The 15,081-nt window shown below is 41.3% G+C and overlaps 1 protein-coding gene across 11 annotated transcripts in view; it reads left to right on the top strand.

Moving 5' to 3' along the window:
- The first annotated feature begins 1,642 nt into the window (after window positions 1-1,642).
- The window catches only part of mark3a (MAP/microtubule affinity-regulating kinase 3a), a 53,303-nt gene continuing 39,864 nt past the window's right edge, over window positions 1,643-15,081 (top strand). For all 11 annotated transcript variants that reach the window (XM_041954427.1, XM_041954419.1, XM_041954426.1 and 8 more), the window contains exons 1-3: window positions 1,643-2,265; window positions 7,021-7,203; window positions 8,427-8,480. In XM_041954427.1, coding sequence (XP_041810361.1) covers window positions 2,215-2,265; window positions 7,021-7,203; window positions 8,427-8,480 — 288 coding nt within the window. In that variant the 5' untranslated portion in view covers window positions 1,643-2,214. The remainder of the gene's footprint in view (window positions 2,266-7,020; window positions 7,204-8,426; window positions 8,481-15,081) is intronic.

The following is a 15,081-nucleotide window of genomic DNA, read 5'->3' as shown; positions in this document are numbered from 1 at the left end:
TGTACATAACCACCTGCTTCATTTATAGAAAGTAATCTATTACATCAATCATTCAACATTTATTCCAGTACTCTTTGCACAAGTATACAAGTTAATCTGTTTAACTTGTATATAGACATATGTTGTTGTTCATCGTAGCTTTTTATATATCTACATAAGCATCTACTGTTTCACCTATTTATGCAAAATGTTTGATCTTTCTTCCTGAAAGTTGTTCTGAGCAACTTCAAACCGGAGTCAAATTCCTTCTATGTGTTCACATACTTGGACAAAAAAGCTGATTCTGATTCTGATTCTGGAAAAACGCTCCTCATGTAAGTGTGCAGCTGTAAAACATTAACACCTCCTCATGTCATTAAACTGCACCAGCATCCAGAAATATAATGAGACTTTGGTGTCTTTGGTGGCGGCTGCAGCTCTCTGCCACCATGTTGTGTGTACGTAATGTTGCTGAAATAGTCATCTCGTTGTGTAAAGTGGACTTTAGTAGCAGCAAGTCACCTATTAAAGAAAATATCTAATTTTGAGACAAGAGATTGCAGCAGCGGCCTGACCAGTGATCGCTAAAATCTATTAGTGATGAGTAACACTGACGCAAACTCTGATCAATAACAGCTTCTCTAACATGTAGCATGAAATGTTGCCTTCAAGAACTTTTCACAACCTCATAAAAAGATTTATTTTCAGCTTTGCAGCTTATATTTAATTGATTCATGCTTTTTTTTTTTTACCAGTGTGTTTTTCTAGTTCACTTTTGTTGTTGATTAATTTGTCCATTTAATGCGTTTACCAACAACATGCACATTTCTTTTTTCTTTTCTCTCATTGATTTATGGATAAATTACATTTCATCCTCTTTATGTTAATATACACAAAATCCGACGAGTTTGCATCACCAACAAATTAATGAATGCATGTAGTCCAACACATAGATAAGTGATTTTTCTCTTTTTATTAATCTATATTGATTACTGAGCTGCAGAATTGGGTCTCACCAGTCCAGGGTACATGAACTCCTCTCTAAAACATAAATAAAAGAATAGACTGCCTGTATTTCACCTCCTGCAGCTATAAATTACTCTGGATTTCTTGATTTATTTCTTCACAGAGTTCACTGATTATGGTGAGAGCTGCAAAGATAAAAGTCACTCGACAGAAATTGAATTAATTTGACACTTAGATACTTCTCACATTAAAAAATATGATATGCTAATATGATTAGGATGCAGTATTATGCTCCACACGGCACTATACAAATGAAAGCTGCCCAACAAATGTAGAGGAGTAAAAAGTACAATATTTGCTTCTGAGATGTAGTGGAGAGGAAGTATAAAGATGCATGAGTAGTACAAGTATACACAAATCTAAGTATTTTTACTTTTTGCTGAAAATATTTCTGTACTTTTACTTTAGTAATATTTTGAATTCAGGACTTTTACATCTAATGGAGTATTTTTAGTCTATGATATTTCTGCTTTTACAAAAGTAAATGACCTGAGACCTTCTACCACTGATGTAGAAAATGATATGATAATGAAGCCGTTGGCTGTCGGACTGCTCATGATAAAGCTCTGACGTCGGAGCCTGGGAGGGGTCCGTGAAGGCAGCCTAATCCAGCCCAGCCGCTGAGTAGCCATTTTGGTCCCACCTAAATCAGACAGACCAGCTTCACTTTGGGCCGTCGGAGATGGAAGAAACCGAGTCGACGGCGAGTATTTCGGCCACCCAAACCTTTTGAATCCCTCCAAGAAATATCGACTGGTGACCCTCGACGCCATGGCTTGTTTCTAGACAGAGTTGTGCTTGTGGAAAAAAAGCCTGGGGCGATTTTTGGAAGTGGCGACCGACAGCGCCTTAACGTCAGTTTAGTTAGCTTCACTGACTCAAACCCAAGCGGACAGACCGACAGTGATTTCTTTTGCCTGGCGAGTTTGAACACAGGCCATGAACGGCGTGTACGTGCCATGTAAATACTGAAGACAAGAATATTGTGCTCTTTGGTGAGGATTTTTTTCGGTCCCTAACAGTTCAGGTGCTCGACTCTAACACGTCCGGTCTGGTTTGAAAATTGTCACGATCCATGCTGAGACTGTTTCCCCCGGAGAGAGCTGCAAAGCAAAGCAATAATTTCATTTTTCCGCCGTCGGACTGAAGAAGGTGTTGCTGGATTTTTGGACATCGGACGGCGACTGGTGGAAGAAGGACGAATAAAAGATGTCAACAAAAACTCCTTTGCCTACGGTCAACGAGAAGGTGTCGGAAAGTGTAAGTATAAAGGGTTGTTTGTTGGGATATTTAGCTAGCTGCACTTTGGGTCAATGCTGTTAAATATCATTAAATTGCTTCCAGAAGGACGTGGATGTCTTGCTGAAATTGTGGCTGATTGCTGGCGTTTTGGGGCACTGTTGGGCTGCATGAAAACTCGTTAATTGTTTCACACGGGGTGTTACACTTTGTTGGTAAATCGTAAACAAGCATATCCTCTACGTCAAACACGCCCTGTTATTTATTAAATGTCTATTTTTGGCATTTATTGACATGTTATTCTATTTTTTATCGGCGAATGATGTTTTGATGTGACTGTAAGTAATTAGGATGTAGTCAGGATATTTAGGCCTAACCGCGGACAAAACTACAGTACTTTGGCTGCTGGTTCTGGCAGGCAACAGTAGTTTTGTTCAGGCTCGCTATTGGCTTTGCCAGCTGTCACTCAAGGGTTTCAACCGTTCAGCTTCCAAATATGGTCACCATTAGTCCCGCCTTCTGGTTACCGACAGAATATCCTGTCTAAAAAGACGGCTGTCAAGGTGGCAACAACGAAACTTCCGGTTGTGATTTTCAAAATTAAACTAATCTGTGACGCGTGATATAGACATGAAATGGTTTTATTGAATAGTTAATCTTTTGTAATTATGTTTTTAGCTTTCTAAAATACATAAATTAAAACTGTGTAAAAGATAAATCAATGACTTTTTCTGGTAACAGCCAAAACACAAACAAATAAACCCAAAACCCAATAGAATACCAGGACTGCTACTAAATATTTTTTCTGAATAAACCAGTAGTTTTTTTTCCCCCATTCATTTCATCAGGGCTGCAGCAGTTGTTTCATTATCATCTCATCTAGCTTATTTTAAACATTCAGCTTATAGGGAGGAACTCTGGTTAGTTTTATAAATCATAAAGTGACATCTATAAATGTCTTTTTTTGTTTTTCCTTTTGTGGGACAAATATTCTTAAATCTTTTTTGATATTCAAGTAACAGTTGTATAAAACACAGGAAATCAGAACATTTGATTTTGGATGGTGGCATCTTTTTTATAGTCTTCAAAAACCTAAAAGACGAGCAAACGTGAAGAATTAATGCACATTTCAGCAAGTCGGGCTAACTTCTTGTACAGTTAGCATCCGAACAATTAATTTCACAGGTAAATATATTACTGTCATCGCAGTAACCTCCATGTGTGCAGTGCCAGAATGGGAATCTTGACAGGCGTAGCAACAGTAACTGATGAGGGCAGGGCTTGGCAAAGGGTCAATTTAGACGTAAAACAACAAATGTTTGCCATTTTTTCTTGATAAATGATCTAAATGATTCAGTGGTCATCAGAATTGTCAGCCTTTAGTTTGCCGTCGATCGACTACTTGTTTCAGTGCTACATAACATTCACAGGAAGTGAAGCAATGTGAGCCACTATACATGCATATTTTATCACCTTGATCTAAAACCTCTATAGCTGCTTTGTACATTCTCTTCATGCTATAACCCCGTACTTCATCTTGTGCCACTGTTGAATTCAATGGGTTGTATAGATTAGATAGATAGATTTATCTCCCTCGTGTTCTATCCTTACCATACACGCCTTTATTCTCCCCATATCCCGTCTGTGTATCTGCTGGTAATGTCCACATGCGATATCAGAGTCTCATGACTCATAAAGGTTGCAGCAGAGAGTCAGCTGGAGATAGCTCTTATCCTATACAAACACAGTGAAATTTTATTGATCCTTGTCAGGGAAAGTAGGCCATTTTAGTAGCTGCAAATGCCAACACTCAGTAGCCAGAAAAGACGGCTTGAAACAAGTAGAAGCAATAATGAAAACTGGAATAAGAATTTATTATTAATGGATCAAAAGACAATTCACTGAAAAACAAAAATGCCTTGTTGTTGTATTCTTTATTAATTTAGATTATAGTAAAATTTGATATGTTTGGGTCCCCAACACAGAGAAACCACAGAAAAAATTCTTTTAATCTGAAAGGATGATGTCTGGTTTCCGGTTCTCGGCGAGCCTGTCTGTAGCAGGCTTGACTTGAGATCAGTGCGCCCCCCCCCCCCCCCCCTCCTGCTGTCTCCCTCTCTGTTCTCTGTGGTTATCTGGGCTCTGAGTTGGGAAAATCTGGTGTTGTGGGAATCTCTATGGGCATCATCAGCGGGGCAGAGCGTTTTCCTGTTCAAACATGACGGGCTCCCAGGCAGCCAGGAGACACCGCAGCCTTGTGAGTAACTGCTGAAAAGGAAAGGATCAAATTCAACAGACAGATTCTTCTTTTACTGACAGGAAGTTGGGAACGGGTAAAATGGAGGTGGTGTTTTTTTTTTTAACGTGGGTCCTTCTGTGTCCTTTATGATTAGCAGACGATATGGTGGAAGTAGAAAAAAAAAATGTTCCCACTGGTGTTTTTTTTAGACTTTGAGTCTTTGGTGTTCAACAGTGACCTTATCCTAGTTGGTGGTATTTTTATCTCCACTGTAGAAGTCCTAAAATATTCCTTTAGTGACTTAAAGCGTGCATGCTGCTTAGTAGAGAGTTTAAAGTGACCTTATTGTGGTTTATAGCGTTTTATATCCTGTGTTCTCTCAAAAATAGTTCAAGTAGAGATTCTTATGTCTGCAGTGTAGTTTATTGTGACCTTGTCCTACGTAATGGTAACTAAATTGACTTTATAAAATATGACTTTAGCTGTAATATTTGCACAATATCTTACAGAATTCATACTGTGACCACTCTAAATCTGTTCAGTTGCATTGATGCAGCATGGAATGAAAACCTAAAGTAGTATCACGTTCGACCTCAGTTCTGGCTTTATTTTAAAATCCTGGTTTTGCATGAAAGTCTAAACTCTTTTTAGTTTTCCTACTTCGTCATTGTCCCTTTCATTGTCTGCAGGATGAATGGGGTCAGTTAGGTCTGTGGATGGGAGGGGAAAGGAGGGGATGGGTCGAGCCGGGTGCGGCAGAGGACATCAGTCGGTCAGTCGATACTGAGGCCGCACCGAGTATCTATCAGATTTTTTTCTCTTTATTAGTTGGTGGGACACAGAGGGGTGCTTTTGGACACAACACCCAAAAAAAATCAATCCCTCCTCTGTTGGTGTTGTCAGAACTGTGCACCACAAAGTCACAACACCAGACTTCTTTGTGCACCGAGCAGTTAATCTTTGAGTGCACTTGAAAGCTGCAACTCAGGCTGCGTTGGCTTTTCTCAGTGTTCAGTGTGCTCTGACGAGTTAAGTTTCTGTTAACTGAATATATTCTTTTGACTTATTTTTGCATTTTTTTAGAGCCTCAAGCAACACAAACATGTCAGATATTTTGATTCACAGCTGAATGAGCCATTAGCTCTGTTAAAATCCCTGTCAGACTTTATCAGGGAGAAAAAGGTAATCAATACAATCAAAACAGTGTTTCTCATGTTCCACGCAGCAAATGCTAGATATTTAATGTGTGTAAATATTACTTAAACCGATCATGAGACAAGAAGCATCAAGATCTGGGTGGTTACGAACTAAGCTCAGCAGTTTCTTGGGATGAATCCTGGTAAATCAGAGCAGTCGTGTGGTAACAGTATTTGAACCAGACTGCTGTCATAGATTGACCCTTTACCTTATTTTTTGCTCTGTGCTCTGTTATAGATGCATTTTTGTCTGCATGCCCACCTCAAGATGACATTGACTGATCATGTTAAAAGTATTAAAATTTAATTTAGTGGGTTTTTACATAACCTTTCAAACACAGAGGCACTAAAAGGTGCTTTACATGCAGCAAAATATGCACGAGAACAAAATGGTAAAACGTAATCCAAATGAGCAAAAAGAGGGTAGTTTCTGTTCTGCTCTGGTTGTTTGTGGTGCTCGCGGTTGGCTGGCAGCTAACTTGCTAAAAAGCTAACCATCTATTGTTCAAAACAAGGCAAGAAAATGAGGAAGACGTCAGGCAGAAATGTCTGAAACAAGCAAAAAATGTCCTTGAGTTGAGGACATGTTTCTGCTCTTCAACCGGTCACATTTTTTCACTTTAGTTGTCAATTATCTGCAACCGAACGTGACTTTCATTAACGTGTGGGAGCCAGTGAGCGGGTACGTCTCTTCAGTGCTCAAACTGAATCTGATTTTAATTAAAATCAACTGGTCACACGTCTGTAAGCAGCAAAAAATGTGTTTGTCTTCATTATTTAAGTTCATGTAACTGTTACCAGTGTAACGTGTGTTTATTTGGCAGCTTGCAGTGCATGTGATTTATATAGTCAGTCACCAGCAAATTCATCTGCAGAATTTGGAAGATTAACTTGTTCCAAGCTCTTAAATGTGAGGATTTATTTGCTTTTTGTGGTGTCACATGATAAAAAGTGAATATCTTTGGCTTCAGAACTGTCATTTTATCACCTTTTAAAACTGATGTCAAAAAGTACCAAAGAAAAATGTAAAATTAGAAAGGTGGCAAAAAGTCCCTGCAAGTAATGAAACATGTTCTTCTTACTTTGAGGCTCTGATATTTGCATGATGAAACTGCCTGGAAAATCTTTATAAGAGTTTATCAGCCATCTGTGGCTGGTGGAAGAAAAGCTGACTTTCCTTGTCTGGATGCAGGACTATAAATATCAGTAGTTTTTCCTGCAGAGCCTTAGTGGGTACGTCACAGCGGGTCAACGTGAGTCATGGCTGATACACGTAGATGTTTCACAGTGAGAACGGTTCACCGACCGGCTCTCGTCTAAAATTATATGTCTTTTCTGCAGCACACGTCTCACAGTAATGGGCGTCAGGAGATCAGCACGCGCTCGGTCCGGACCGGCGTGCGATCCCGCAGCTCCGAGGAGCCGCAGCAGCCCCACGTCGGCAACTACCGGCTGCTCAAAACCATCGGAAAGGGCAACTTCGCCAAGGTCAAGCTGGCCCGACACATCCTCACCGGCAGAGAGGTGAGACGGACGCAGACAGGCTGTCTTTACACCGAGGGAAGTTTTCAGGTGTTCAACCTGATGAAAGTCATCCAGAAAACAACAATATCAGGTTGAATCGTGTCACGTGTCGGTAAAGTCATGGATTTGAACAGCCAAAGTAATGATGAGTTTAGAAATCTGGTGAAGAATATTCTTGTGGTTTTGGAATGAAAGAAAGTTGGTAAATTAAAACATGCACGTGTGATCTTTCCACAATATGGAATATTAATACTGTAAAATAATACTTAAAGTACATGTAGCCCGCAGAAAACCCACCCTGCCTTGTGTCAGTGTTACTGTGTGGGTTATGTGAGCCTGAGTGTCAGCAGCATTGGTATGATCATTAGATTTGACCACGCCTATGCTTAAAGTTTCCTCTTCAGTAAATAAGTTGGACCCCCCTCAGTTAAAGCCCGTCACTCTGCATCATGGCTACGAAACAAGCAAAAATCAAATGTGTTTTTTTTGCACCTGCTTCAGACAGAGTGAATCTTTTCACTGCAGGTTTTCCACATCGCCCCATCTGAGCTCGTCTCTGAGAGTTTGGCAGGAAGTGACAGGCTCCTGTTTTTATCATGAATCACTTATCAATACTTCGTTTGTATCAATGGAAATGTGAAGTGAGAAAACTGTCAAGTAGCAAAAGCTGGCATTGAATTTCCATCCAGATTCGTCGTCTTGTTTTCTCATTCTTTGATCAGACAGGTCCTGTTTTGTTTTTTTTTTGGGTGGTGCTCTGCTTGGCTGTAGTGTCAGGTGTATTGGAAACGCAGCTCCACCAGCTCCATGTACTGACAGGTTCATTTCTCTAAACCTTGTTGGCAGTAATGGATGTTTGCTGCTGCTGAGCGTTTGATTTGTTCATAATTGATGAACAGAAAGAGCGAGCTTCCTCTGAACACAGCGTCCGACATTTAACGAAACGACGCCTTTCCCCTCGATCCCGCCCTGATTCTCTCGTTGGTTATTTGGCAGTTGCATTTTGCCGTAATTCTTTTCTCGAGGAAGCTGAAACTGTCTCACTGCTCTCTCTAAAGTCTTTAAATTATGGTTTTCCCATTGAAAAAGATGAAATGAGTGTCAGTGTCCCTTCTGGTGTGTTGTTGTTTTGAGTGTCATATTCCACTTCCTCTTTTCACACTTCTCTGCTGTTCAGTCCCATTTCGCTCAGTTTCAATGCTTTTTTTCTTCTCTCTCCACAGGTGGCAATTAAGATAATAGACAAGACGCAGCTGAACCCAAACAGCCTTCAGAAGGTAATTTACCCCCCCCTCTCTCTCCTCTGTTGTGCTCTCACGCTGAGGCAGAGTTCGTTTATAAATTCATGAAGCACAACAGATTCAGTATTAATTGTGTAAATGGGATCGGGGCATGCTGGGACTGAGTACGTGTTCCCCATATAGAGTTAAGAGCTTTCATTATTTTAGTGCGATGCTTCTGCAGTGGAGTAGATGTTTCTGCTCTTCATCAGCTGTTCCACTTTTGAGGTTTTGCATGACAACTTTGAACCGGGAAGCTTGATAAGATGGAACATGAGGCATAAAAAGATGATTTTATGTGTGTTAGAGTTGGGTTTAATCATTTCTGTTCAGCCTATTCACGACAAAAGGATTAAATTGAAGGATTTTGGCCACTTTTGACCCCCAAAACCCCTCAAACCAGAGACCATGTTTTCTTTAAAACATCGCCAAACTTTTGTAAAAATAGAAATTATTTCCAAATCTAACCTTAAAATAGTGATAGCTCATCAAGATCACTGTATTTAACATCTCTGATTTACAATTCTGTCAAAATGAGCTGTTTGCACTAGCTAGATCCTTTAAAAAACATTAAATTCTGTGCTCCTCGGCACAGCTGGGAGGCCTGAAATGACTTGTTGACCAACAGTCAGGTGACAAAGATTCAGTGAAAATCAACAGAAGCGCAGGCTGTATTTACACCGAGCAGAGAAGAGGCTGGGAATGCTTTGTTTGATTTATGACATTGAAGACATTGTTGAGTTTCCCTGACTTCTCGCCATGATGGTGCTGCTTCCACAGAGGCGCAGGGCTTTTATATTATCATGAAAAATGAGCGAAAACTGTGATGCCCAGAAACTGCTCGGGCTTCAGAGGGTTAAAAGGCTTTTAATGTTTGGATTTGAACATTTATTAGCGTCCGAGAGGAATGAAATGTGATTTTTCTTCTACCTTCTTCCAGTTCATGCTGCTTTGCTGTCATGCAGCTGGGAGTGACAGTTTTGTTTTCCTTGTTAAATCAACCAAATCAGGAAGCGGGTTTGCTTTTAAAATGCAAATTTCAGGGGCTGAGAGTGAACGCTCCCTTTGCTGCGCAGTGAATAGCAGTTTCACTTTACAGTTTGAAGCCATTGAGTTGAGGCTGAGCTGCCCATAACCCTGTGTCCGTTTTCTTTTTTGGTATACACTCATTAGCAAGGGAGATGTGTGTGCGTGGTTGTTTTGATCTGCTGTACGTTTTGGCTCCGTCTCCGGGCCTGGAAGTGGTTTCGGGGAAGTCAGAGCGATATCGACTCGGCCGCTGCAGCTCCGGAGGCTTTTTAGCTCATCAGACAGAAGAGGGGACGGGGTGGCGGCGGCGGCGGCTGCTGCCGGTGGTGGTGACGGTGATGATGTGTTGATGTTCAGCCGGCCCCTGCCGTTTGGCTCCTCTTTCCCTCGCCCCGCTCAGCGATCGGCTAGTGGTTTTCCATCAGTTTTTCCAAAGCTCCATTGATTCTGGCCTTTGTATCTCAGAGGCCCGGGCCCTTTGGCGTTGGCTGTGACACTACCCCGACAGAAAAATACTGAGTCATGACGGCGCTGTTCACGGAAACACAAAGCGTGAGGCTTTTGTCGGCAATCCTTGTTGTTTTTAGGTTACTGCTTTGTCACAGTCAAAGAAAAAAAACTCTTTGAGGAATTTGTCAGGTTGTTTTTCCTGTCGCTCATCCGGGATTTAGACTTTTCTCTGATGTTTATTTTAAGGACTTGGACCACACTTGAAAAGAGAAACTACATCTCAATACTTTAAAAATAATGTTTCACGATTGACACATTAAATGTTCCCATTCCTGTCTCGCCTTTCCATTTATAGGCCAACTCTGATTTTTCCTTTTTTGGTTGACAAGTTGGATATTCAAAGTTAAAGGAAATCCTGACATGGATTAGATTTGTGGCATATTTTAAGAGTATTTAGGTGAATAATTGAACCTGGCCCTAATCTCACAGGTTTCATATCTATGAGGGTCACTCCTGCTGAAGGAGTTGATTTGGAAAAGCACTTATTTGCTTTCATGCCAAGAGTTAGATGAGAAAATCAATGCCACACTGTCTGTAAGACGAAACATATAACCCCCAGCGACCCACAGCGTTGTGTTCTTACACTTCAGATTTTTGTACGAGTTAAACAAATGTTAGGTAACATGTTAATTAATTTTCGAGGTGCTGGTTGGTGGAGCCATGCTGTCTCCAGTCTCCAAGCTCAGCTAAGCTAAGCTAACCTGCTGCTGGCTGTAGCTTCATATTGAACGGACAGATATGAGAGTGGTATTGATCTTTTTCTCCTGACACCAAGCCAATACGCATATTTCTCAAAGTACTTGCTAAAATAATTACTGTTCCTTTATAATCAGGCTCGATCCATGTCAGGATTTTCTTAAACTTCCTGTAATCATAAAAAACTATAACGACAAACTTTAACTATAAATGCGTCGATGAGCCACGCTGTCGCACTACTTCCATAAATACTCACTAGAGCACCAAATGTTTATTAATTTGCTGAAAATAGTTCCCAACAAATGCTGCATTAGAACTAGAACTACAGGACCCGAATAACTGAACCTTAATAACGACACTGTATTTGTTTCCTGTTTTTAAAGATTTAGTAGGAACCAATGGGTTTCGAGCTGGGGGCCACACACAGGCTGGGCAAGGTCGGAAGTACTAAGACGTTAATTTTTGATCTTTTACTGGTGTTTTCAAAAAATCTGAAAAATAACACCCAAATCCTTGGAAACACTTGACTGAACGTCATCGGGCACCTCAGGTGTGTGTGTGAAGTGTTGTGTCCAGGCTCAGGTGAGTTTCGAGGGATTGGATCTGGTGTTTATTTTGCCCGACTCTCCTCTTTCCTCTGAGCTGGTGCTGCTGCAACAGCCAACCTGCATCAGAGCCGGCACCGCTGTGTCCTGACCTCTTATGTAACTGGAAGAATTGGCGAGAGGCTGATAGCGGGGGATATCGTCTCTGAAGCCTAAATGTTTATTTTCAGCCTCTGTTCTTAATAGTTCGGAGGAGCCGAGTCGACGTTCACATCTGTCATTTGCTCGTGGCAAACTGCCCTCAGCTCCCGCCGTGTTCCTCTCGCTCTGCGTCCTAATTCAACCCGCTGAGGTTCGTCCTGTTATCGTCCAGGTCGAAGGTCAGCGAGGGAGTGCGACACTTGGAAGCCTTGATTAAATGTAAACAATGCCGGTCGAATGCTGTGAGTGCGGGACAGCCTCCGCTCCCTGTGCTGAGGTTTTGCTTTTCGTTAAGTGGTTGTGGAGCAGTTATTAAAGCCTTGCGCGTCATTTTATAGTTCTAGTTTTCAAGCTGGAGGCAGGAGCTGTGCAGTGCCTCGTTAAAATCATTAATCTAACAAGAAGAAGTCCATTTTTCTTGACCTTTTTATTTAAAAATAACAGTTTTTATCGTGTGAAAAAGACAAACATTTTCAGTCAGTAAACCTCTGACATAATTAATTGGGCTCAGTATTGAACTGCTGCACCTTTTGACTACTGACGTCCTCCACTGTGGAAAGCTGAAAATCAGATTCTTACTCTAGTATCATCTTTTTTACTCGTTGCAGATTTTGTCCACTATGACTGCTTTAGGACGGCGACTGACAATTAATTTGATTATTTATCAAGATAATGATCATCCCTTTGATTAATGAATTAACTGTTTGGTCTGTAAAACATAAGAAAACACGTCCTGCAGCTCTGAGGTAGAGCGAGTCGTCTACCGATTGCAAACTTGGTTATTGTCGCACTTAATCAATGAGTAATTTAGTCCATAAAATGTCAAAAAATTGTGAAAAATGCTCATCATAATAAACGAGTCTTCAAATTCCTTTATTCCAACCAACAGCCCGAAACTTTTACTGACTCACAAATGACAAAGAAAAGCTGCAAGTACTTACATTAAGACGCAGGAAACAGCAAATGTTTGACATTTTTACTTGAAAGATGACTGAAATGATTCATTGATTATGAAAATAGATAGTCATTAATTATTTTTGATAGATTAATTGATTAATCACCTGTAAGTTGCAGCTCTAGTCTGAACCCCCACAAAAACCCCAAATTATCATTACATAGTTGATCTTTTTGGGACTTGTCTCTCATGTTTTTTGTGAAATGCAGGATACAGTTTCACCTTTTCAGGCCTCAACATTAGTCAACCATCTCATAAAATTCCTTTCTGATTGAACTGCAGCTGAGCTCATAAAATACAGCCACTGATGAGGGGCCACACCTCAGCACGGCTTCGTAGTCGGACTCCACAAAAAGCAAAAAATCAGGAGCACTAAGTCGGCCGGACAGAGAAAATTCAAAAACTCATCAGTAGGTGCTAAAGTTTGTCAGTCTGCAGGCGTCCCTTCATTTGTGCCCTCGTAACTTCAAAAGAGACAAACTTTTCTGTACAGTTTCCTAAACTCGGTGTGATTGGAGCAGTTAATTTGAGGCAGAACACTTCTTCCCTCAGGTTGATTTGTTTGTCCAGATGGGAACAATAACACTCGAGGTTCAGAGGGACCAAATAACTGCGCTGAGAGCAGCCTCTCCCGCTCAGAAAGCTGAGCGGAACAAAATGCACTCGGGGTAAACTGCAGTCTGGATATTTTTCTCTTCGCTGAAATAAACACTGGGGGTCAATTACAGCAAGAAGAGCACGGACATCCATCACTGTTCGCTGATGTTGCAGGGGCTGTAATCCGATTTGTTGTGACTCACCTCAGTCTCTGACCTGGTGGGATCAAAGTTAACCAAAAACATGCAGTAAATGATCTAATGGTGAGCCCACGCAATTTTGTCCTCAGATCAGTTGTAATTGAGGCAACAAGGGGAAGTTTTCCACCAACACGCCAGCTGTAGGTGTGATTTCACCCACTTTGTCCGAAGGTGCTTTGTATTGATCAGAAGACAGATTACGTAATCAGGACGGCTGTGTGTCATCGCAGTGGTATGGCTGGATCACCAGCAGGTTTACGTCCTCGACCTAGTGGTTGTGTTATGTCGTGAATCATCTGTCTCTCTTGTGTTTTTCCACTGATTCGGTTTACTGCATAACATACCTGACAAAGTATTCCCGTACACTCGTTGGTTTGCTGTTTTTTGAACCTCCCCAGGTGTCAAAAGAGGCTTGCATCTGCTATTTCGAACAATATGGACTCTGTCAAAGACTTCACAAAGTCACTGAGTTTGAATAAAAAAGTGTTAGTTGTCTCAGTCTGACAACCTAACTACCCCAAACGTGTTTTCCCAGAGCCGCTGGTGCCGTCTAGTAATCAGCAGAGACAGAGCTCCTGTTTCTTGAGCAGCAGCGTTTCTACTGTCACACAGAGAACCGGCTCAGATTTATTCCTCTGTGCTCGGTGAGGGCTCAGGAGAGTATTTTCAGTATAATGATGGGCAGAGAGCGCGATCACAGGCAGAGTGTAATGACAGTGAGGAGACCTCAGGCTCACTACAGCGCTCCTCTTCTTCATCCTCGCCTCCTCCTTCCCCTCGTCAGCAGCCAGACTTGTCCTGGCTCAGCGTGTTAACATGGCTTCCAAACCGGTCGACTCCATCCTGGAGGCCCCGCTGGCTGGAGTTCATAATTAACCCTTCAGTTGTCTCTGAACCGGGTGTGAAATGAGATTTATGATCTCAGTCCCTCCCACAGCTGGCTGCCATTGCAGGATCTGACTCTTTAAATTACTGCTTTGAAGTCGTATGATTTGAAGTGATACTTATTATCTTTACAATTTTTATTTTTGCTTTTAAGCTGCTTTCTAGACAGGAAAAGAAGGATGCAGCGAGGTGTTCAGTTTGTTCAGTTCAGTTTGTGGCTGCAACTAAAGCTTATTATCATTTTTAAAACTTTTTTAAAGTAAAAAACGGCCACCACAAGTTGTCATATTGCCATGTTGATCTCTTAATAGTTCTTATTTTGTCAGATCACCTGTGAAAAACCCACAGATCTCAATACCCGGTGATATAAAACAAAGAACAGCTGAATTTTAAGAAGAAATGTTTGGTGTTTTTACACCATAAATGGCATTAAAAGAATTGTTGTTTGACAGAAAGTTAATCAATCTTGTCATCTAAATCAACTTATCAATTAATTATTCCAGCACTACATCTAACGTAGCTCCATCGTCAGTAAATGTTTGAGGAAACATCTGTTCATGTATCTGACAAATGTTCAGCACTCCAAGAGCTATTTAGTCACATGTATTGTTAAGGTTTCGTGACAAACCCATTTCTGCCCTCTCCCTTGATTTTACTACACTTCCCTTGCCTTTAGCAGTTCCCAGATAACAGCTTTGCACATTTTGCATCTTAGCATCTTCGCGAGCAGTTTTTGACCTTGTTTTGACAGTGGACGGCAGAGAGGTGACAGGAAATGAGAGGAGAAAGAGACGGAGTGATGTGCAAAGACTGGTTTAAGCCCTGTGTGGAAACACGCAGCTCCCTCATTCATCTAAATAAAACCACGCCATTGGAGGACAGAAAAGTTTAACCCGGGTCAACTTTTGAGCCGTCCAGCACAGAAGCACGGCGCAAATACATGCAACTGCACATTCCTGGCAGATTGCTTTGTGACATGA

The sequence above is a fragment of the Chelmon rostratus genome, chromosome 15 (assembly GCF_017976325.1).
Source record: "Chelmon rostratus isolate fCheRos1 chromosome 15, fCheRos1.pri, whole genome shotgun sequence".
In the NCBI taxonomy this organism is placed as follows: domain Eukaryota; kingdom Metazoa; phylum Chordata; class Actinopteri; order Chaetodontiformes; family Chaetodontidae; genus Chelmon; species Chelmon rostratus.
The sequence above is the reverse complement of the archived record's forward strand: the minus strand, read 5'-3'. Positions and strand labels throughout refer to the sequence as shown.